The sequence below is a fragment of the Homalodisca vitripennis genome, unplaced genomic scaffold, assembly GCF_021130785.1.
Source record: "Homalodisca vitripennis isolate AUS2020 unplaced genomic scaffold, UT_GWSS_2.1 ScUCBcl_976;HRSCAF=3990, whole genome shotgun sequence".
Taxonomy (NCBI): Eukaryota; Metazoa; Arthropoda; class Insecta; order Hemiptera; family Cicadellidae; genus Homalodisca; species Homalodisca vitripennis.
Window position 1 is genome coordinate 58,319 of NW_025777092.1, and position 24,057 is coordinate 82,375.

Sequence of the window (24,057 nt, forward strand, 5' to 3'; positions counted from 1 at the left end):
GCAGAGAATCATAGGAAGATAATATCACAGAAATTTGTGTAGAGCTTCTTTTAGGAAGTTTGGATTTGACCTTGCCCTGTTTCTATGTATTTGAAGGGACCTTTCTTTCTATACTGCCATATAAAGTGTGATTTTGTTCGGAGCAGGGACCTTCATCAGTATAAGACTAGAGGCTGGAACAATTTCCAATTTCGATGCCATACAGTGACGATATCTCAGCATTTACCATAAAAAGTCGGTGCTGGTCTAATAGGTCCCTGAGGATATAAAAAGGGAATTAATCATATCAATTAAAAACTGGCCTCAAATACCTTTTGGTGCATAGTCTTTTATTCTGAAAAGAAATTTTTATGAGCCAAGACAACTAGACTCTGCATGTAGTGATTGCACGTGACAAGAAGACGATATTATTAACTTTACATATGACACTATTAGTACAAGAGCTGAGAGCCAAAATTTGCATTGTATAAGCAAGCTATCTGGTATTTTATAAATCAATAAAGAAAAATCTCCTACAAAATGAAACTGATTTTCAGCCATGCTAGTTTTGGTGAAGGTTGAAATAGATGGATATTAAAGGTTTAAAATTATGAAAGATAACGTTTTTCTCAAATCAGACTTTTCCAATCTTGACAGACAACACCAACTATCATGAACATAAATGTTACATCAGTATCAGCTAACTATAAACAGATCCTTAAAGTTTTGGACTTCAGTTTTTATCTGGTTATCAGTCAGTGATATTACTAATGTGTGTAATGGTTGGTTTTTAAATTGTATCAGGCTTGAAAAAAAAGTCTTAATATTCCGTTTTCTTTACTTATCTCACCACTAGCAGATTTTTACGAATGTATTTAGAGCATAACTAGATTATGGCTCATGATAAATTAATACAAATATTTTTTGCTGACAATTTCTTTAATAATAAAATAAATACATACAATATGTACATGAATATTCACAATATATACAAAATTGATTTATAACTATTTAGACTGTGTATATTTACTTTATACAAAACAATGCAAAATTATTTGAAGATCACAAGTTCTCCATTGTAAGTTTAAAGACATTTTAAAACACTGCCTTGCTAAAACTACAATTGATTGTTTATTTAAGTTACAAAATATTATGATTTTTCATGCAATTGTCCAAACTAACACAAATTTTTCTGTACAACCAACATAAATTTTTCTGTACAAATAAAACAATTACTATTCTGTTTTCAAAAATAAATGCACATTTTTATCAAAATCCTCTTAATACAAGTTTATGTATACCTGAAAATTTTAAATCAATCATTTATATGTGCATTAAGATTAACTAAAGATTGTCTGACAAATTAAACTGTTTAGCTAGTTAATCTTACCTTTAAAATAGGAAAGATAAAATAAAAAGTAAGGTAAAATTAGGTTATTACTAAGTCACTGATGGTAAAATTACTACAAAATGTTACGAGTTTAACTCGTAAATGATATAATATGCCCACATTACACTCCATATTTTGTCTATGGAAATACAGATTGTCTGTTAACGCTCAGTATTCGACAACAAACCACCAGAACCCTCCTTCAGCTTCAAGTCCACTACAGCCAGCGTGTACCAGATGGTGTTTTGCAGCTCTCGCCAACCGCAATCTTGTGCTTCTTGTAGTTCGTCCATGTAGCTGCAGAGGGCAGAGGTGGTTGCAACAGTCTCTCCATGCACTTTGAGGAACAAGGCGAGGTATGCTTGAGCCAGCTCAAAGTCCCTACTCGACCTCAAGAGGTGATTGAGCATTTGCATGAACTTCAACAACAACGCTTCACAGTCCTCACCTTCCATGGCCAACGAATTCACTTCAAAATCGATCGCAGACGGACCAAGTGATTTTAATTTCTCGATAACCGGTTGAAAGTCACTGCTGTCCATCAATAGTTTTGCAAAGGGCGTGAGATTTCTTCTAACATTTTGCAATGTTACTGTTCTAACACCATCCTCGTTTTCTTTAAAAGCACTGAGGTCGAACTCTAAATTCAAAGATGGAAGGGTAGGTAGGAAAAACGGTGCTGCCTTTGGAACTTTAGGAGCTTCAAGAGGTTTGTTTCTCTTCTTGATAACATCAATATCCAGTATGTTCTGCCACCTCGACGAAGGCAACCCGGAGAATGTTATCATGTTTTCTATCTGTTCCAATTTCAAATCTTCAGAGTCTAGATCACTGTCACTCTCCTGGTCTACCACTTGGTCAGTAATTCCGGATGCAGTGGATGGCAGACTGACCAGAGGGAATACACTATCTGCTGACAGAGGCTTGAGGGAGACTAGACTGTACAGAGTGCGGTTAGACCAGAGGAAGATGCCTTTGTAATCAACATGTGATGTAGCCAAGAACTCTCCATTGGGTGACATGGTCAGCGAAGTGCAGGCTGCATCAACCTATGAAAAGAGGAGTAATAAGAATTAAACGTATGCAACACATTAAGCTGTTCCAAAGCTTACTTAATAAAAGTGTGTTGTCCTTAACAAAGAAAAATACTACAGTGCACTATTTCTAATCTAAAAGAGTACAACATTATGATTATAATGAAAATGAATACATGTATTTAATTTTTATACAACACTAGCTGTTTCCCGCGGCTTCGCACGCGTCTCTTAAGCTTTGCCCGTATATTTCTTTGCCTTCAAATAGTGTTTGGCTATTTAATAAACGTAACTGTGTCGTAATTGCAGTTCATAATGTGCAGGCGCTTTGATAACTGTTATATCTTGCAGTACAGCCTGGTGGTGAGTTACATCAATGGGCATTGCATATAAACCTTCTACATAGAAAAATACAAATTTTCATAGTGATCGGTCCAATAGTTTCTGAGTATATAAAGGACAAACACACAAACATTCATTTTTATATATTACTATAAGTGTAAAGAAATTTAAAATAGTAATTAAATTATATATAAATATATTTTTTGTCGCATTATATATGTTTACAAAGAACAGCTGATTAAAAATTTGAAAAGACTCTTTCACTTAATAACATATGTTTGCTGCAATGCATTTCTTACGGGTATTTCTGTAACCAGTGGGGCGGAATCCTGAATCGGGAAAGGGATAAAAAGTATCCTATAACCTTCTACAGATCAAGACGAACAAATTTAAAAAAAATTAGGCGAATCCGTCCAGCCGTTTGTGAGTGATGCTGTTACACACGAACAGTTTCATTTTTATATTATAGATATAACAGAAGTAATTCCCTTGAATTAAAAAGTGGTAAGTACTCTATCAGTAATATAGGGATCCTATGAGAGCTACAAGTAATAAAACATTTGAAATAAAAAGTGAATATATTGAAAAACTAATCTTGCATGTCTCAATCAATACTAATCAATAATGTGCATTTGTACAGTATATTCTTAAAAGCTTTTTTCTAAATAATTCACATTCAAATCAAGGCACTTCATCATAGAGGGCAAGTATATGTACAGTGTGTTGGCGACATAACAAGCATTAGTAAGGTTAAGAGACAGTTTAATGACACGGACTTGTCAGTCCACACTCAAAGAGTTCATGGTGCGGTAACTGTGAGCGACGGGGCTGAGGACTGCATCTTTATGAGAATAGTTGTAGACTAGTACAGTCCAAATGAATAATTGCCTAGTTGTAAAAAGCTAAGCTTTGCTCTGCTTTTATTATTGCTGTTATTTAAAAAAATTTCATGTCTGTTGCTTTTTAGATAGTCTTTGAATTCTGTTTAACCATTAATGTCTATAATTAGAAAATACTGACCTACAATTTAAGAATGTTGTTGAATATATATATATATATATATATATATCATCTATCAATCTGATAAATTGTCTATTATTCATTAATTTGTTTCTAAATTCTTCCTCTGTTTATGATATTTCTCTTCAGAAGTTTAATTTAATATATTATATATATATATATTATATTCTTTTGAACGCCGGAAATATTTGCTGGCATAGTACTTTACTGTAAAACCTCTGTTATGCTTTCCAAAAACTCATAGTGTTGCTATATGGGTTTCGATGTTACTATCAGGCTTTGCATCAAAGGCAAGCTTTTTTACAGTTGGCATGAGCAACAAGACTGACAAATTGATATTTAAGTATGAACATAATAAGAGACCTATTCTGAATTACTTATGTTGAGAAGATAAAACACCCACGATTAGTTTGAAATACAGCCATAAAATTTAAAATGGTTCGTACAAAGAGTTTTAAAGAGTAGTGGTATTGTTTTGTCTTTATTACCAATAATCGAACCAACAACTTTCTCTCCTGGAAACATTAAACACGCTATATGCGGAAGAACAGTGTGTGTTTATAAAATAAAAAGTGCAGACTATTTCACTTTTTATATTGAGCAGTCTTCTTTAAATTTAAAGGTTATGAAAAAATTAAACCTAACTCAATAACTAGTCAACATGTGTCACTTCATGGATGATTTTTAAAGATGGCTTGGATATACTTTACATGTTGGTGGTAATGAACTCAAATCAATACTTTGGAGAAGTTTGAAATGCATAAAGCATTTCAAAATGGCAACATGAACACAATAATGTTCTCAATGAAAAGATCCAGTATAATTCAAACTGTTTATTTGACACTCTCCTCCAGAACAAAGTGGAGCCACCTAACTTACAATCATCTGTTTATCAATAGATAGTGCACTGGATAGTTTTGTCCAGTCAACTGCAGACCTCTTTCATGATTAATAAGGTTTGTGCTATTCTCAAAAATCTAATATGATAGGTGCATCTGACAATGCCATAATCATGCGAACAGTGGCTTGTAAGAATTTTCATTATAATCTTTATTGCATCAACAATTACAAAATTACATGCATGCGTCAGGTACATTCGATTGTACATCGTTCTGTAAAGTTTGTCAAGCGTGCTTCAAGCGGTAAGTACATGATATAAGATCATATATTAAGGCTATAAGTTTTACACTTTTTCACGTGTTGTTTTTATCCTGTGTTTTGTATTTATATGGGAATTTTGACAACCATTGATACCACCCCGCATATTGACAAAAAGTCAAAACATTGAAATACATGTAGAAAAGCTTTGAATTTTTAGAATGCATGATGGATATAATACAGTAAATAACTAGTTAGTTATACAACAAAATATACTACTTGTATATTTTATTACTAATTAATTTTTACACAATGTGTGTATAATTTTGTTGGCCATTTAAAAGTTTTAAAATTATGAAATAAATCACAGCTGTTTCTCAGAGGCAGAAATCTAAATTTATAATAGACAAACCGAATGGTGATATGCCTGAAACTTACTTATTTACTTTGACAATGATAAGAGGAACAAATCTGGAGATGTAATTCTTCAGAATTGAGGCTTCATAAGTTCTTCTCAATGTATAATATACAGAAAGCTGCCATTGGAAAAAAATCAACCATGGAACTGAGATAATAGAATTTTAAAACGATACAGCGATCATGTTTCAGATCGTCTAATTTCTCTGACGTCAGATCATGTAGGATGATCTGGCATATGATATAAGGTCGGAAAAGAAGGAATTGTAAATACGCCATCATTACGAGCGTCGGTGGTGCAACCAACACTTCTGGCGAAACAAGAAAAACATCCTTCTATTACCTAAATTCAAGCTCATATCACATGTGTGCTCATAAATGTCGACTACTACTTTTTTATATTGATAATACGTACATATGTATAGCTTACTAAAATATAGACAAAAGGAGGGACTGAGTGGTCTCCTTCTCGCCAACATCGCTTTCTTTCGGGAGGCAGTAAACAAGAACCCGATCGTCATAATAATATGTTTATTATCACAATAAGTCAAATAAAGTCTGTTATTTATAATATTGTTGTTTTTTAGGTCCTGGGTGAGAAAAACTTTAAAAAAATAGTAGCCTCCGGATAATACCAAAGTACCATTTGTTACTCTTATAGGCTACTAGTAGTTACCCACGCCTTCGCACACGATTTCCTACAGAAAAATTGGGACATAGGAGGTATATTTCTTTTGAACGTCATTATTACCCTTCTGAGATAAATGATAGTCACTGAAAGATACTCCAAGCTCATGATCTATTTAAGACTTAAATTTTAAATCAGTCTCAATATGCACCTGTGAAATAACTGGAATTTTTCTCCAATATTCTATGATTTTTGTATACAATTGAACTATATTAGCCCAGCGTGGACAGGAGGCAAAAAGTCGAATTCATTAGCACACATACAATGTAATAAATGTAATTTTGAAACGAAAATAGGCATATTTTAGGTGTATATAATATGCTTCCTAAAGATAGCAGATATGGCGTCTCTGATGCACTAAATAAACTACTATATTTTATACATATTTCCTCACCTGGAAACAATCAACCAACTGTCCAGAGTAGACATCCCAAGTTCTGATCGTACAGTCCATAGAGGCTGAGATGACCCAACGAGAGTCTGGGCTGAACGTAACATCTGTCACCTGCCCAGAGTGGCCCACAAATCTTCTGACCACTGCTTTCGTATCCAAGTCCACCACGGAGAGTGAGAAGTCATCTAGACTGACACACAGCATGGCACTTTCTTTGTGCATGTGGAAAAAGTTGACTCCTTCCCCAACCGACAGCGATTTCATTGCCGACTTGTCTAGAAAAAACCAAGCATTCCCACTTAAAATGTAGCACACAAATAACGAGTTTTAACCCTACAACAACTGGAGGCAGCTGTATTCAATTTATAATATAAATTCATTCTTACAGCTTTTTTATAAACAAGTATCTCATGTAAATGACTAAAACACCAAAATAGACCATAATTTTTCTGGTTGAGAGGTAAATGGAAAAAATGTATCTAAACAGTGTTACAGTTTTGTGTCTAAAAATATAAATTCATGATAACATCAATTACTTTAAAGAAAGTATATTAACAGCACATAGTTTAATGAGTTAATACCAGGCATAATTCAGTTGCTTGTTTAAAACCATATAAAAAATAAATATAAACAAATTCACCAGTCCATGTACTGAAGCCAACACAATTTATCATCTTTTAAGGATGGACTCTAATGTGGCCTGCACTCATTATTCAGTTGTTTTTATCAAATGGATTGATTGTTTTTATCTGAATCAATATTGCAATGTTTAAACATATAATTTCAACTTAGTAATTTTTAATGTAAGTAATAAACAGCAAGAAGTAATGAACTGTTGGAGAATTTATAAATAGTGATCATTATGAGGAAATCATGTGAGATATTTCTATATACACACGTGGGTTTGGTTCCAGAGTACCACTGGGGAAAATACTTTCCTCCATTTCACAAAAGCGGTTGCTAACTGCTATCCGGGTGAGCTGTAGGTATTGTAATGTTTTTCTGATATGTAGGCCATAGTTGGTTTTGTTATTTTGTAATGTTATAGTTAAATGTATTAAATGTATCACCATCAACAGATAAATGGAATTAATTTGAGAATATTGTTATATCAATGTAGGTACCTAATGAATACATGTTGTCACCCCACAATGTGTTTCATGTTTGTCATTAACCCTTTGAGTGCCAAGTACTTTTGATGGGATAGCACTGCCAGAACTAAACATTTCTGACAGTTCACTTCTCTCAGTGCTAAGCACTCTTTTGGATTTTTTTGTGTGTTCCGCTAAATAATTTATAACTTTATCAAAAATAAACATAACAAGATAATTTTTGTTGAATTATGTAAGGAGAAAACTGGGCTATAAATTAAAATATCTATTTGAATGATAGCACATGTAAACATTTTGAAATACAAAAAAATAATTTAAACACGTTTTAAATTTGTAATGTTTTTTTCAAGTTTGAAGCACAAAGATGTGATATATGTTGTTTATTTATTTTTATGCACCTTTTATATTATTTTCTATATAAATAGGAACAAATATACAAAATTAAAAAAGTAAGTACCTGTACAACTAAGTCTTTTAGTGCGCAATGTCTAACATCTGTACCTGTATAGAAACCAACTATCATACTTGGCAAACAGCTTTTACCAACAGTATGAAATTAACAAAATTGATATTTTTTTAGCTGAGTTCACATGTATAGAATCAGAGAAAAGTTTTCAAAATCATTAACAGTACATAGTTTTGTAAAATTAATTAAATCCACTTTACTTCAATTTACATTACGAAATAAAAGACACCACATTTTTTTCAGTTTGCTACAGACGTGCTGTCAAAACAATTAATAATGTTCCACCACACAGAAACTGGACTACTATAGGTAAACCGCTTACAAAAAGACCCTGGGTGATTTGAGTTCATGCAGGGTGGGGTAAATACCCATCTGACACTGTGATGATCCATCAGTGCTTTGCTTTCACTCTATTGGATCATCTGATTGATTCGGCTCAGTCGGTCTCGTTGACTGCTGCGATTCATTCAGTTGAACCGATCAGTACAGAGTTTACTGAGTCTTCCCGCTAGAGCGTGTTATCGTATTCCGGTCATGGTGTTGACCAAACAAAAGGAACGAATGAACGTAATGATCGAGTAAACGAAAGGATCTGCTTGTAAAAAAGTGTTCGAATAGAGGAAGAAACAGCATATCGTACAGTGAATGGATAGATATATAACAATAAATGTATTGTTTCAGGAATCTACTAAATGTAAATAATATATCTATTAAAACTGATTTAAAAAATTTAATTGTAAGTTACCAGATATATTACTAAATATTTTAAATGTTCATACTTATAATCAATGGACTTGGTTGATTGGTATGTCTTTGATTTATCATAAGTAAGGTTATTCCCTTACAAATTTTTAAAATAAATTACTAAAAATTAAACAGATACATGCTCGCCTGAAAATAATTTCCTTTTATAAATAACTAGATATTTTAAATCCAACTGATTAACTTCCCACCCCCCTCAGGGGCGGTCTTACTTTCAAGGCCGTACGGGTAGTGGCGACCCCGAGGTACCCTAGCTAATGCTCCAGATCCCTTCTCTTCTTGTTCTGGAGGCCTATGGCTGGCACACTTCTCTATGTGTCAGCCTATCTCTCTTCTTCACTCTCTTCTATCTGAGGTAAAGTTCCTCAACTCTTCGATCTAGTTTCCCTTTCATTTCTCCCACTAGGGGCCAAGCCACGGTGTGGAACAGCGTAGGCCAGGGCTGAATGGCTGGTGGCAAACCAGTCTATACTATGCGGACTCTGGACACCGGCGACCCTCCAGTTTAAAAGCAGCTTACCCAGGCATGCGGGGCTCTGTCTGGGCGGACCTTCCATTCCCTAGCTTCTCGTGGGAACAACATGGAAAGAAACAAACACAAAAAACAAAACAAACCAACCCTTGAAACAGCTCCTGAAGCTGTTTCTAACCTACCTCTTCCTGCTGAGGTAGCTCCTGAAGCTACCTCGCACATACCACCACCTGGCAAACACAACTCAAGAGGTTGTTATGCCAACATCCCTACTTTCTCCTCAACAAAGTGCCTTAGGAACACAGGAGGTTCCATTGCACACTGAAGCTCCCATACATGGCAAGGCTTTATCTGAGGAAGGCAGTACAAGCGCTGAGGAAGTAAAATCCCTTCAAGATATAGAAGATCAGCTCCTCAACAGCCCAAGCACTCCCATGTCTACAGGTACGCTGGATGATGCCACAGAGCAACTCGGCAACCTCAGAATGAAGAGGCCCAATCTCACCACTGCTCAAAGAAGAGAAGCACTAAAGGCTAAACTTCTTGAAAAGGGTGAAGCTTTTGACCCTTCCAAGTGGAGGAGGGGGAAAAAGAAGAAGAAAAAGAATCCCGAACGGCAGGAGGTCTCAACTCCGGGCCCAACTGCGGGTACCAAGGCGGGGGTGGGGTCGGCCAAACGCCCCAGAGGCACCTTGGTCACCCCGCCCTCCGCTGAGGGACCCGCAAAGAAGGCTAGGAGGGAAACCCAAAAGCCCGAAGCCCACGATCCCGAGGCCTCTGGTAGCACACCCAAGGCTACCTACAGAGAGGTCGCAGCGATTAAAATGGCCATAGCCCTCGAAGGCTACCCGGAAGCGAAGCTTAGTGCAGAGCAAGGAGAAGCCATCGAGGACGCAATTATGGAAGAAATCCAACCCCTGGAGGATGGTTCCGTTCCATCGTTTGCGGGCACCTACCTAGAGAAAGGTGTTTTAATTGCTTCCTGCATCAACGAACACACCAAACGTTGGCTGGAAGAAGTTATCCAAAGAATAAAACCTCTGGGAGATGATATCTCTCTGAGAGTGGGTCTGCGTAAGGACATCTTGAGGTCCACCAGGGTGTTTTTCGGAGCTCACCCGAAGCTTCTGAAGAAGACACCTGAAAAGGTACTTGAGATGTTCAATAAGCAGAACCCCAACCTGAATGTAAACGAGTGGAAAATCCTTCCATCCAAGCCAGACCCGAAAGGTTACGGATTCGTCTGCTTCCTGGACGAGGTCTGCTACAAGGCTGTGAAGGCTTCCAACTGTAGAGCCAACTTAGGACTCTGGCAGGTCTCAATTGTCTCCTCGACAGTCAAGGACAATGCCACGAGTTCTACAAATCAACCTCCAGCACAGTAGGGCTGCCTCGGCAGCCTTCTGCCAGTTCTTCCTCCAGGAGGGATTTGATCTGGCACTGATTCAAGAACCATGGCTTCACCAAGGGAGAGTGGCGGGCCTAAATGAAACCAAAGGTAAGTTAATTTACTGTACCTCTCTAAGGAATGTCAGAACCTGCATCCTGTTGAGGAGAGGCTTGGATTTTCTAACCCTCAACGAATTCTGCTCCAGAGATCTCACTGTGGGCACACTGACCTGGAAGAATGGAGGTATAGTGCAGAGCACAATTGTAGGCTCCGTATACTTGCCATATGATGCCAGGGAACTCTCTCCATCAAGAGACCTAGAGCTCCTGGTGGAAGAAGCACAAGCCAGACGTCAACAACTTCTTCTAGGTTGTGACGCCAACGCCCATCACTCTGCTGGATGGGGCAGCACCAACACTAACCCTAGAGGTGAGGCACTTTTACAATTTCTTCTAAGTAGGGACCTATTTATATGTAATAAAGGTAACCGCCCTACGTTCGCAACACGAATTAGACAAGAAGTTATTGACATAACAATCTGCACACAAGGAATACTTGGAATGGTTGATAAGTGGCACGTAAGCGAAGAGGCCTCATTATCGGATCACAGGTATATCCTCTTTAACTTGCAAGATGAGGCTGCAGAGGTCCTCTATCGTAATCCCAGGAGGACTGACTGGTTGGGATATAAGTCTGACCTTCAGTCACAGTTGGGATCGGTAGGCGGAAGGGTGCGATGCTTCACAGACATAGATCAGATAGCTTCTGACCTGCAGAATGCTATAATCAATAGCTTCCATGACAATTGCCCATTGCGACGGGGGAAGAGTCGAACCAATAGTAAGTGGTGGACTGCAGACCTCGCTCGCAAAAGGGCTAATGTCAGGAAGCTGTACAATCAATGCAAAAGGAGCCGTATCTGGGAGTCCTATCATAGAGCTCTAACAGAATACAGCCTAGCAATTAAAAAAGCAAAACAAAGTTCCTGGAGGCAGTTTACACAGAAGGTAAATGAGTTAAGCGCGGCAGCTAGACTGCAACGCTTGCTAGCCTCAAGTCCAACCGGTCACTTGGGATCTTTAAGGTCCCAGGGAGGTCAACACACACTTCCGGGTCTAGTGATAGCCTCAAACTTCTCCTTGAGACTCACTTCCCTGATTGTATCTTTGAGAATGACGACACTGGAACGTCTGGTAATCACGAGGCAGGCTCACGGCCAAGAGCTTGTCGTGGTAGCTGGGCCATTGCCAGAAGGATTGTCACTCTCTCTAAAGCCAAATGGGCAATTTCTAAATTTGCCCCTTTCAAATCTGCAGGAGGGGATGGAATCTTTCCGGCCCTGCTTCAACAAGGGCCGGAGAATCTCCTTACCCTTCTATGTGAACTATTCAGGGCGAGCCTAGCCTATGGGTACATACCACAAGTCTGGCGTCTCAACAGGGTGGTCTTCATCCCTAAAAAAGGGAGAGCGGACTACTCTGTCCCTAAATCTTTTCGTCCCATCAGTTTATCTTCGTTTCTACTGAAAACATTAGAAAGACTGGTGGAGAGGCACCTGAGAAAGGGAGTTCTCTCAGACACTCCCCTTCATCGCAACCAACATGCATACCAGCAAGGCAAATCCTGTGAATCAGCACTGCACCAATTAGTCAGTAGGATTGAGGATAGCCTGTCCGCCAAGGAATTGGCATTGTGCACCTTCATAGACATTGAAGGAGCTTTCGACAATGCCAAATTCACTGCAATGGTAAGTGGAGCACAGCGACGTGGCCTCGAGCCAGCTCTGTGCCGGTGGCTTAGGGCCATGCTGTGCTCCAGACGGATCAGGGCCGATCTCAATGAAGTATCGCTTGTGATCGCACCCACAAGGGGATGTCCTCAAGGAGGCATCCTGTCACCTCTACTGTGGAATCTAGTAGTAGATGGTCTACTTGAGGACCTTACTAACAACGGAATCTATGTCCAAGGATATGCAGACGACATAGTCCTTATGGTACAGGGAAAATACACAAATGTTGTTGTTGATATCATGAATACCAACCTTCAACATGTACACAACTGGTGTCAGGGAGAGGGACTGAAAGTAAATCCCTCTAAGACAGTAGTTGTACCATTCACTAGAAAAAAGAACCTAGAGTCTCTTTCTAGGCTGAAACTCGCATCCACTCAGCTGGAGTGGTCAAAGACAGTCAAATATTTAGGACTGACTCTAGACCATAAGCTTACGTGGAATGATCATCTTAATAATATCCTGCACAAAGCAAAGTGGGCGCTCATGACGTCCAGGAGACTTGCAGGAATCTCATGGGGCGTAAAACCCCATATAGCACTATGGCTTTACAAAGCAGTTGTAAGGCCTCAAATCACTTATGGTTCATTAGTCTGGTGGACAAAGGTGAATCAGGTAACTGCCAAAGCCAAGCTTGAAAGCTTACAAAGGCTTGGCACAATCTTTGTAACCGGAGCATTCAGGAGCAGTCCCTCAGCGACCCTCGAGGTGGCTTTAGGACTTCTACCTCTTGATGTTCATATAAAAGCTGAAGCGCGTAAGTCAGCTTATCGGCTGATGGTTGCTGGCTTGTGGAGGAATGGCGCGTCTAACGCGAGCCATGGTGCCATCACTGAAGCTGTAAACCCAAGCGCTATTCTCGAAATGGTCTCCGACACAATGAGAACGGAGTTCGTATTCAATAAGCCATTCTCTGTTGACTTCTACTCCAGAGATGAGTGGAAATCGCAAGATAACATCCCAACAATAAGAAAGAGCTTTGTCTGGTACACGGATGGCTCGCTTATTAAGGGTAGAACTGGATATGGAGTGTTTAGTCAATCCCCTAGAACTGCCCTTAGCGGCAGTTTGGGTCGGAACTGCTCCATATTTCAAGCCGAAATCTATGGTATCCTAGCCTGTGCCAACCTAGGCCTCACCAGAAGGTACCAGGAAATGAACATCTGTATAATGTCAGACAGTCAGGCAGCTCTTAAAGCTCTTGACTCCAACAGCATTTCATCCAAGCTTGTGTGGGAGTGCTTTAACACTCTCTGCAAGCTTGGATCACGCAACTGTGTGCGTCTTGGTTGGGTACCGGGCCACACAGGCATAGGTGGCAACGAATGCGCCGACAGGCTTGCCAAAAGCGGAGCAAGCATGCCATACACCGGTCCAGAAATGAGTTGTGGTATAAGCAAGTCAGCCGCTTATCAAAGTATAAACAAATGGTCCAGGAAGACACACCGCTTGCGGTGGCAGAGTCACCAAGGACAAGCACTCGGCAAAAGACTGCTTGCCGATTCTAGCTCCGGATTCACCAGATGGCTGATGGGGCTGGGGAGGGATCGGGTTAAGCAAGTGATTGCCTTGATCACTGGACACGGCCACTTCAGGAAACACCTAAACACTCTAGGTTTACGAAATGAGGACTCGGAGTGTAGACTCTGCAATAAGTCTGAAGAGACTGCAAAACACATAATACTGGACTGTGAGAGACTGGGAGCAAGGAGAAGGGCTCTTTTCGGTGATAAACAACCAGGCGACGAACCAGATGCTAGTATCGGGGAAAAGCTTCTTAGCCTAATTAAGGGCACGAAGATAGGCTTACCCCTCTAACATCAAAGGGGCACACAATAAGCTCAGGTTGACGTGTGAGGATCTAGGAATCCACCCCAATATCCCAAAGGAAAAAAAAAAAAAACTTCCCACCACTTTTCATAATAATACCCAGACTCCCTATTCCCCCCCCCCATTGAATTATACGATTACGGTTTTATTCTTAATCGGTTAGTAGTGAACGAAAGTAACGACTGACTGAACAATTTTGGGGACCTAGTGTAACCCATAGTTTTAGTTAGTTCCATATGATGTTAAGCTATTTTTCATGGATAAGCGTTTTTTTAAATGAACTTTATAATAATATTGTAAGTTTTAACAATCATTAAAAATAATATATCTGATTTGAATATATGATTTGAAAAAAAATCAAATCTACTCAGTTGGCAGGAGGAAGTGAACAAAATGTTTGTGGTGAACACGTTTGAAACACTCTGATCCAGATTACTCGTTCACTTGACTGACCCATTCAAATTGACCGAACTCTCTATTGGGTGGGTCAAGACCAAACTCTCTATTGGCCACTGCCACTGTGCGGCTAACTTCACAACAAAACACAAGCTCCCGGATACGTCTACGGCTACTTCAATGTGTTCAATTAATTATTTTACGCTTAGACTGAGACTCTTGCATATGCGTGCACACAAAATATAATATAGTTATAGAGCAGATAAAGTAACTTCAGTATAAACAAAACTGTGCGAGTGAGACACGATCCACAAAGCTGATAAACAGGTACAAGAAGAAGATGGGACCACTCTCCACCACTAATGCCCGCCGGAGGAGGGCCCCTAGAAATTTGCCCCCATTAGAAATTTGCTTCTGCACAGGTTTCTTTGCTAGCGGTTTATCTATAGTAGTCTGTCAGTTATACTTATTCAATAAAGTCTATATACAATACAAAAAAAGTTTTTACAAAAGTTAACAATTAGTTACACATGTGGATAGGCTCACTGCCAATGCCTTTGAGATATCAACAGCAATACAACAATGAATACTATGAAATAACAAACTGTGGAAGTGTGCATTTTGCCGTATATTTTTTAGCTTTAATTTGAAACTATATAAAATGTTATATCTCAACAATTAGTAACAGAATAATAAAGACTCGAAAAGCCAATCTAATCAGCCCTTGGCACTTTTCTGACATACAGTAGAACCCCTCATATCCGGCCTCGGTTTTACCGCACCTCGGTTTATCCGGCCACTTCCCGGAAGCCAATATCGAAATTTATTTCCCACGGATTACAGACGCGCAGTTACACGCACTAGTCTCCCACGACTCGTGCGTTATCTTGGTATATCTGTTTGTTTATATTTTCTTGTGTTTACTTTTCAGTAGCTGTGTTGTCCTCAGTTGAGCTAGTAGGTTTAACCTCTAAACAGTTCGTTGATTATTTCCAGTGCGGTTAATACAGTACAGTACAATTCTTTTGTTTCGTCAGGTGTTGTGTATTGTGTTGCAGTGTTGTTTTTATGTACAGTACTGAAAAAGGAAAAATGAGTGCGTCAAAATGAAAACGCAACGTGGTGACAGTGGAACAAAAACTTAACGCGATCGAACGAATTGATAAAGGCGAATCAGTGGCCAAAATATGTAGTGAACTAAACGTGGGAAAGAGCACGGTTAATGACTGGCGTCGTAATCGAAAAACTTTGATGGACTATTGTACACAAATAGAGAGTGAAAAGGTTTTATCCGAACGGCGGTATTTGAGAAAACCTTCCAATGAGATGGTTGATGACGCTTTGTGGCTTTGGTTTTTACAAGAGAGAAGAAGGGGCACTCCTATTTCAGGACCAGTTTTAAAAGAGAAGGCTATGATTTTATATACAAAATTGGGAGTAAACACTGAGTTCGTATCCAGTAATGGCTGGCTAGACCGCTGGAAAAAAAGACATGGAGTTAGATTTGTAAATATTTGCGGCGAGAAAATGTCAGCAGATGCACCATCGGCGAGTGAATTTGTGGTCAAACTGGCAAAGATGATACAACAAGAGAAGCTTGTCCCAGATCAGGTCTATAACATCGACGAGACCAGGCTGAATTTCAAACGTTTGCCACAAAAGACGTTCTCTGTTGGGGATTCAAATTCAGCTTCAGGGTTTAAACTAAACAAAGAGCGTATAACGGTTGCCCTGTGTTCAAATGCATCTGGGGAGCATAAACTCCCACTTTTGGTCATCGGTAAATCTAAGAAACCCAGAGCCTTCAAACACATTAATGTTTCTTCTCTTCCTGTGGTTTATCGTGCCCAGAAGTCAGCGTGGATGGACTCATACATTTTTATTGACTGGTTCGTAAACGAATTCATTCCTAAAGTTAAGAAATTCTTAAAGGAACATAAGTTGCCAGAAAAAGCTATTTTAGTGCTTGATAACGCTGGAACCCATCCCCATGAACTAGAGTGTGAAGATGCTCCCGGAATAAAATTGTTTTTTCTACCTGCCAATGTCACAAGTCTTATCCAACCTATGGACCAGGGTGTAATCGAATGTATGAAAAGGCGATATCGGCGCAAACTTCTGTCTGAGATTTTAGGAAAAATGGACACTGACGGTGTGGATCTCGTCTCGGCTCTGAAGCAAATTAACATAAAGGATGTTATCTATATGACTGCTGAATCATATGATGAAATCCCCAGTACAACATTTGTCAAGTCTTGGCGGAAGGCCTGGCCAGATATTGAGAAATTGGTCAATGGCACAGTCAATGAAGATTTGATCCAGGTAGCAGATGAGCAGCAAGAGAATTGTAATGCAGAACTTATAAATGACCTGACGAAGTTAGCATTAACTGGCGGTGAAGAAATCTTAAATCAAGATGTTCAGGAATGGGTAACTGGTGATGATGATTTGGAAAACGAATATCTAAGTGATGAACAAATCGTGCAGAGTGTTGTAGAAGAGTATGAAAATGAAGAAGCAGAAAAATCAGATGATGACACTTCGGAAGAAGATAAAATAAGCCATGAGGAGGCGAGAAATGCACTTCAGACATCACTAGCCTACATAGAGCAACAGGACCACTCAACAGCTGTTGACGTTATGTTATTCAAAAAGTGGAGAGACTATGCCTACAAAAAAACAATGGACAACAAAGTTCAGCAGAAAATTACGGACTATTATAAGGCCTAATGTAATCTTCAAAGCAAATTTATTGTGAGTAATTTTTATATCTCTATCTTTATTTCACATTAATTTATGTTATCTGAATTCACGAATGTACTGTATTTTATGTTAATATTTAACCACTTTTTCTTATACAATAAATTTTTTATTCGTTTTACAGACGTGTGTATTTTTATAACAAATAATCCCAAAAAGAGATTTAAACACTAATTTTGACTGTATTTATTAATTACATATTATTAATAGGTATAAATTATCGTTTTTATAATAGGTTGGTTTATCCGGCCGAATCGTTAACTGGCCATGGCCTCGGTCCCGTGGAGGCCGGTTATGAGGGGTTCTACTGTACCTGGCAGGCCGATTGCATTGGCTCTTGGCACTCAAAGGGTTAAGCATGTAAAATGTTACTTTATATCAAATGAAGTAAGACATACACAAAGAAAAAAAATGTTATGTCTACTTATAACAAAATATTTCCGTGAATTTGTTTTAATTTTATCACTCATTTGTGAATAGATCTAAAATGTAGATATTTCACTGGTAGGTATAGTTATAGAGGTTTGTTTTCCATCACCATTAGCGTGAAGCAGCACAGCCCATGCTGATAGTGGATTACAACCAGCCCATTCAACTAATCCTTTAAACAACCTTTTAAACCCTCTTTTTTATTATTTTCTAACTTTTTTTTAATTTGTAAAACTTTATGCTTTTATATTGTTTTTTAGCCTATTCACTTTGTACGGTCTGTGCTGATGGTAATGCTTTTGGACATCAGCACGGGCTGTAGCAATACAGGTTCTGCCACACACTGATGACAACGAACAAAAAACGGTACTTTGGGATTATACCGACCACACCCAGACATGAATCGTTATTCGACATTTTGCTTTTACTGATTACTAGATTAGCGTAGAACAATATTTCGTCAATATAAAACAGGAATTGTCTTATCGCAAACCCCTCCCCATCCTCAGACAGAGGTCAAAGTCGAACGGTCTAGTAGATAACGTGATTGCAGAGTCTCGCCGCCCGTTCAGCTGGTGTGTCGCTTTGTTGTACTTCCGTGTTTTACCTCTACATTTCTCCAAACACAAAAATTCAACAAAAACAAACATTACCAAACTAAAACTAAACTCTTTATTGAAAAAACACTCAAAACTTGTTTTTATTCTTGATCACACTCCGCCACCCAAAATGCGAGTGCCTCCGGCCATCAGCGCGGGGGCAGCACCGATGTCGACGAAAGAAAAACATCCCTCGAGATAGTACCTATCAGTAAAATATCAAATTCTAGAGGGGCTGATCAGAAATATAAATTGAATTGTAATGAAAAGGCAATTATGTAACGTGCAAATCATGTGATGCCGCACCCTGCCCTAATCGGGATTATCGAGAAAGATAAGATAACAGCGACAACAATACCGATCACAATACCTGGAAATGCTTGTAATTATATAATTAAACAGTTGTTTTTTCGTTCTATCATGTTTTGTTTCTATAAATTTATATTTTTGTGTTCTTCATACTGGTGTGGTCGGTATAATCCCAAAGTACCCAAAAAACATTCCTTGATATAAGTAGGCTACCTACAAGTAAAAAAATTAATTTAATTTCTAGAGGGTCTGACCATGAATCCAACTAGCTCAGCAGCAGACTTTTTAATAGGCGATAAGGATTGTTGCCATCACTTTTCTACAAATACCTCAACTTTGTAACTTATCTTCACGTTTCTTCATCTTTAGAAATGCATTGTGTATAGAATATCTCAGAAACAGCCTATACAGAATTTTGGTAACATGTGAATTGTATAAAATTACCTCAATATAAAATATATAATACATCATTCTCTGTTTTGTATATTGTACGATGGTATAGCATAACATTTTTAGACTATTATAAATAAAGATTCTTACCTACTGATTTGAAGAACCAAAATCTGACATATCCATCTTGACCTCCAGATATGACCATCTGATTTACAAGATCTACTGCTACCCCCTCGGACAGGTCCTTTGTGACACTGAGGTGTTCCATAGCTGAATCTATGGATTCCTGACTGAATGTTGAATCTTTCCACATTTCCAGAACTGTAACCGATGACAACAAAATTTCCACAATGTGTGAGGCAAATTGATGTAGCTGTTAGATGTTGTTTCAACAATTTCACCTTGAAGATTGTTTTGAATAAAGTTTCAAGTCACCCATTCTCTGTTTATGGAATGACCAAGTTGTAACAATTGGCAAACCAAGATGAACTGCTGCTATGTTATCCCATTCTTTTTCACGTGTGGTTTCTGAAGTAAATTGAACAATTGGAGGCATTTGCAAATTAAGCGCATCATGTTTTCCCTTCTTCTTGGCTAACTTCCGGTTGTATGAAGCTTTGCCAAAACTTTTATTTGCAGTTTCTGAAACTGTATTAAAAACTCTTAATGATGAGTCACCTCCAGCAGACAGAATATTTTGACTATTTGCTCCATGAAATCTAATATAGGATGGAGGAGCAGCATGACCTTCCCTTAACCGGAGTAATCGCACTCCTCCATCAGGCATGTCAAATATCCAGATTTTTATAGAATTATCTGGTGAGGATGTCACCATCAGAGGTTCATTAGGAAAACAATACAGACCAGAAATCGCAGCATCGTGCCCACTCAATAGCTGAGATGCAACTTTTCTTTCTTCTAAGTTCCAAAATACTACATGGCCCGCCATGCTTCCAGAAGCCATGATAGGTGGGCCATCACTTCTAAAGTGTAATGATGTGACTGGTCCCCAGTCTTGAGTGAATTCTACCACTGTCATATCACATTTAATATTGTGTAATATTATTTTCCCATTTTCTAGTCCAATACCAACAACATCAATGGCAGTAGATTGTTCAAGTACCGTTACTGGACTATCCCATCCAGGAAAAGTGTAAATGAGTTTAGAGGTTCTTAGATTCCATAACTGGAGAGAACCCTGCTGACTTCCAAATAAAACTTTATTTAGGTAAGTAAAAGGGTGGCATACAGTTGTTATTTGAAATACATCATTATCAAAGTTCAGCTCTAAATATAATTCCTCCGTTTTAATATCCCATACCTTAACAACACTTGATTCATCAACAGATATGAGATGTGGGCCGAAAGGTAAGAGGGCATGAACTGGTCTTTCATGACCAGAGTATGTGTGTTTTAGTTCAGTACCCCTCCTCCAAGCATAAACATTGTTTGAACTAGCTGTATAAACGTGAAATGTATCTCCAGCCATACATGTAATATCATCTGCATGTAAATCACTAACAGCCAGTAGTTTTAAATGTGTACTTCCATAAGAATGGAATGATTTACCTACACATGTAACAATTACATTTTCTTTTCGTCTATGGATATATCTCACTACTAAAGGAATATGATTGCTCACATAACCCAAAGCACGATGAGGTAGAAATATTTTACTAGAACTAGGCATATTTACGTGACAGTGTCAGTGATCCTATTTGTGGTTATAAGTGACAAAATGCACTTTTATGGGTTAAAAAATGGGGATTAAATTAATCACATACATCGCCAAAACACAAAAAGGTAAACACAAAGTAATAAGAAGAAATATAATAACTTTCACATTAAAATGAAGATAAAAACACAACCTAAAATCAAATTCTAACCAAACAGACAACACGGTTTGTTGTCGTAACTCGACCATGTGGTCTTACTAACACCCACGGCCTTAGTAATTCAAAGTAATAACAATCATTACAAGAGGAGGATTTATCAGGAGATTCTAATTATATTGTCTTATAACTTAATTTATATATATTCGTACTGCGAACATATACTGTACCGAATAAAATAATAAATATTTCATAAATTCTTAAAAAATATATATAAAGGAAACATATTTTACAATGACAGTTACAATATATATATATAATATAACAATGATATAGCCGATGCAAAGATCCAATGTTACTGGAAAAATAACAGACTAAATAATAATAATAATGAACCTTAATTATTTCGATTACATTTTAGTCATCAAGTTTCTAAATGCTTCAGACAATATAGCCTACCCACCCAGTTCATAATCTTAATTTGTGAACCGATTTATCTGTCTCGTGAAAGTTACATTTAACTTTAAATCAACATAAAACTTCATGGCCAGTTTGGAACGATTTCCATTAGTGACACAAAATCAGTACTATGATTTGTACATTCTATTGCTCCTCTTTCAACAATTTAGTTCATTAATTTTAAAAGAATGCAACCTATTGTTGTAGTTGCATAAGATTAAGCATTGCCCCTCATTTATAGGCCATAGAAACCTATTGCAGCGCACACGTACCATGGCATGTGAACTGCTGTTAGATTCAATTGTAGGTTGAGTGTTGTATGTGTTTATGTTAGTATAGCTTACTTATAATGTAATGAATAAACGAATTCCAATTATTTCACAAAATTAGTTTTTAATGTCATTCTAAACATTTGGTTCAAATCAGTTAAAATGTTTAAAGAGAAAAATTCTAACAATAATTAATTAACCTTATGCCACATACAAAATAATAACCTAAAATAATACTTTAATCCATCAATATATTCTTTAATAACAATTGATTTTTCAATTTATATGTGAAATCAAATCCTATTTGAGGTTTTTTATTTGCATGCTCAAATACAGTACTAATTTATAGTGTACTTTTTTTAAATAATGTATAAATAAATGTTTTTCACAAAGTTTATTTAACTTTGAATATTTAATACTGTCCTCTTTTTTGCTTGAATGTCCTCTTTTTCACCCCAAAAGTTCTCCTTTTAGGAATTTACGTCTGGTCACCCTGTCCACGTATCAGTCCCCTCTGTTATAAATTTCTACATACGCCGCTATCTAAAACTCCTGTCGGGTACTTTTACTTTCGGACTGCGCTCTATGAAGAAATCAACTGGGAACTGAGTGCCTGTATAGAAATAATTATCTTCTTCATAGCACATGGACAAACTGGGACTCTACTTGAGAGGTTTCGTGTTTAATTCCGAGGAGATCAACCAGTATTTATAAATGGGTTTGAAATTAAATTAAATGAAATGAAAAATGTCTTTATTAGAGGCGAAGTTAGGACTATAAAGTCCTCTCTACCACTTAACCTTGTAAAAAAATTAAACTAACATACATATACATGTATAACTAAAAAATAAATCTATTTATTTACCTTATACGTTAAAAGAATCTTAGCTTTAAAATAATAAAAAAACAACATCTATAATTAATGTAACTTTATAAATATTTACAAAACTATAATAAGACATACACGCATTCATTCAACTTGCATTCAGTTGCCCTAAGTAACACATTCCAAGATGTTCATTTTTCAATATTAACTTTATTGTTTTGTGGAAGGAATAAATCATTTATTCATTCCAAAGCCGCCAACCGCTATACCCCCTGAGCCCCCAGCATCAAGGCCCTGACCTCCGCCCCAAAGCGAGCGCGCTTATCAATGGCTCTGACGTTTATAGGTAAGGCATTCCACAATCGGCAGGCAGAAACTGTAAACGACTTACTAAAGGTAGTTGTTCGATGAATTTGTATAGATAATAAGGATGTACCCCTCCTTGTACTTCGTTCACTTATTTCAGACATAAATTGAAAGTTGTTTGAAAGATAACTGGGACAATTTGTATTTAAAAGAGCGTGCAACAGAATGAGTGAGTGGTAGTCTCGAAGATCTTGTAATTTTAATATAGATAATTGTTTGAAGAAGGGCGTTACGTGATCATCACGTCTGAGATTGAAAACGAACCTAATGCAAAAGTTTTGAGCACGCTGGAGTCTATTTGAAAGCTCCACACTCATGTCGTTAATGACTATGTCACAGTAGTTGAAGTGAGGCAGTACAAAGAGTCTTTATCAGCATTATTTTAACTTTCTGTGGTAGATATGAAGCCAGCCGCCGCTTGAGGCTGTGAACACCAGCAAAGACCCTATTACATATCAAAGAAGCCTGTTCAGTCCATCTTAAGTGTTTGTCAATAATAAGTCCTAGATTTTTTACTTTCTCTGAGTATTCTAGCTCTTGGTCATTTAGTTTTAATTTGGGAGCCGTAGTAAAGTCAATTTTACCAACAAGCTTTGAATGACTTATCATAATACACTGAGATTTGTCTACGTTTAATTTTAGTCCGTGTTTCCAAGTCCAGTGAGTAACAGCGTCAATATCGGAATTCATGAGAGTCACACAAGTTTGTATGTCCCTTATAGAAAAGTGGCGGTATATTTGTAAGTCATCTGCATATAGGTGAAAATTGGAATGAGTAATTTGAGTAGTAATGTCATTGATGTACAGTGAAAATAAAAGTGGCCCCAGGACTGAACCCTGTGGAACTCCACAAGTGACTGGTCTCCATCTCGACTGCTTCTCACCCGACCTGACACTGGCGTCGTCCCGAAAGATAAGACTCAACCCACTTGACACTACCATAAGAGAAACCATCCTTCCTAAGTTTGATGAGGAGAAGGGGATAATAAACACAGTCAAAAGCCTTTGAAAAGTCGAAAAGGGTACAAATTGTTACCTGACTCTTATCAATTCCAAGGCGTATATCATCAACTATTTTTAGAAGTGCAGTAGTAGTGCTGTGGTTGGAGCGAAAACCAGATTGAAAATTTGATAAAATGTTATTACTTTCAAGGTATATTGAAAATTTGCTGATGAACAATCCGCTCCAAACACTTTGATAAAGCAGGGAGTATACTTGTTGGCCTGAATTGTAAA

The 24,057-nt window shown here is 37.7% G+C and overlaps 1 protein-coding gene across 1 annotated transcript; it reads right to left on the reverse strand.

The window, feature by feature from the left end:
• Positions 1 to 901: 901 nt before the first annotated feature.
• Positions 902 to 20,994, reverse strand: LOC124371132 (WD repeat-containing protein 36-like). Its single transcript, XM_046829446.1, is given in 5 exon segments — positions 902 to 2,418; positions 6,363 to 6,637; positions 19,217 to 19,301; positions 19,303 to 19,443; positions 19,446 to 20,994. Coding segments are annotated over 5 exon segments (2,703 nt in total). The 5' UTR covers positions 20,760 to 20,994; the 3' UTR covers positions 902 to 1,530.
• Between the last annotated feature and the right edge of the window lie 3,063 nt (positions 20,995 to 24,057).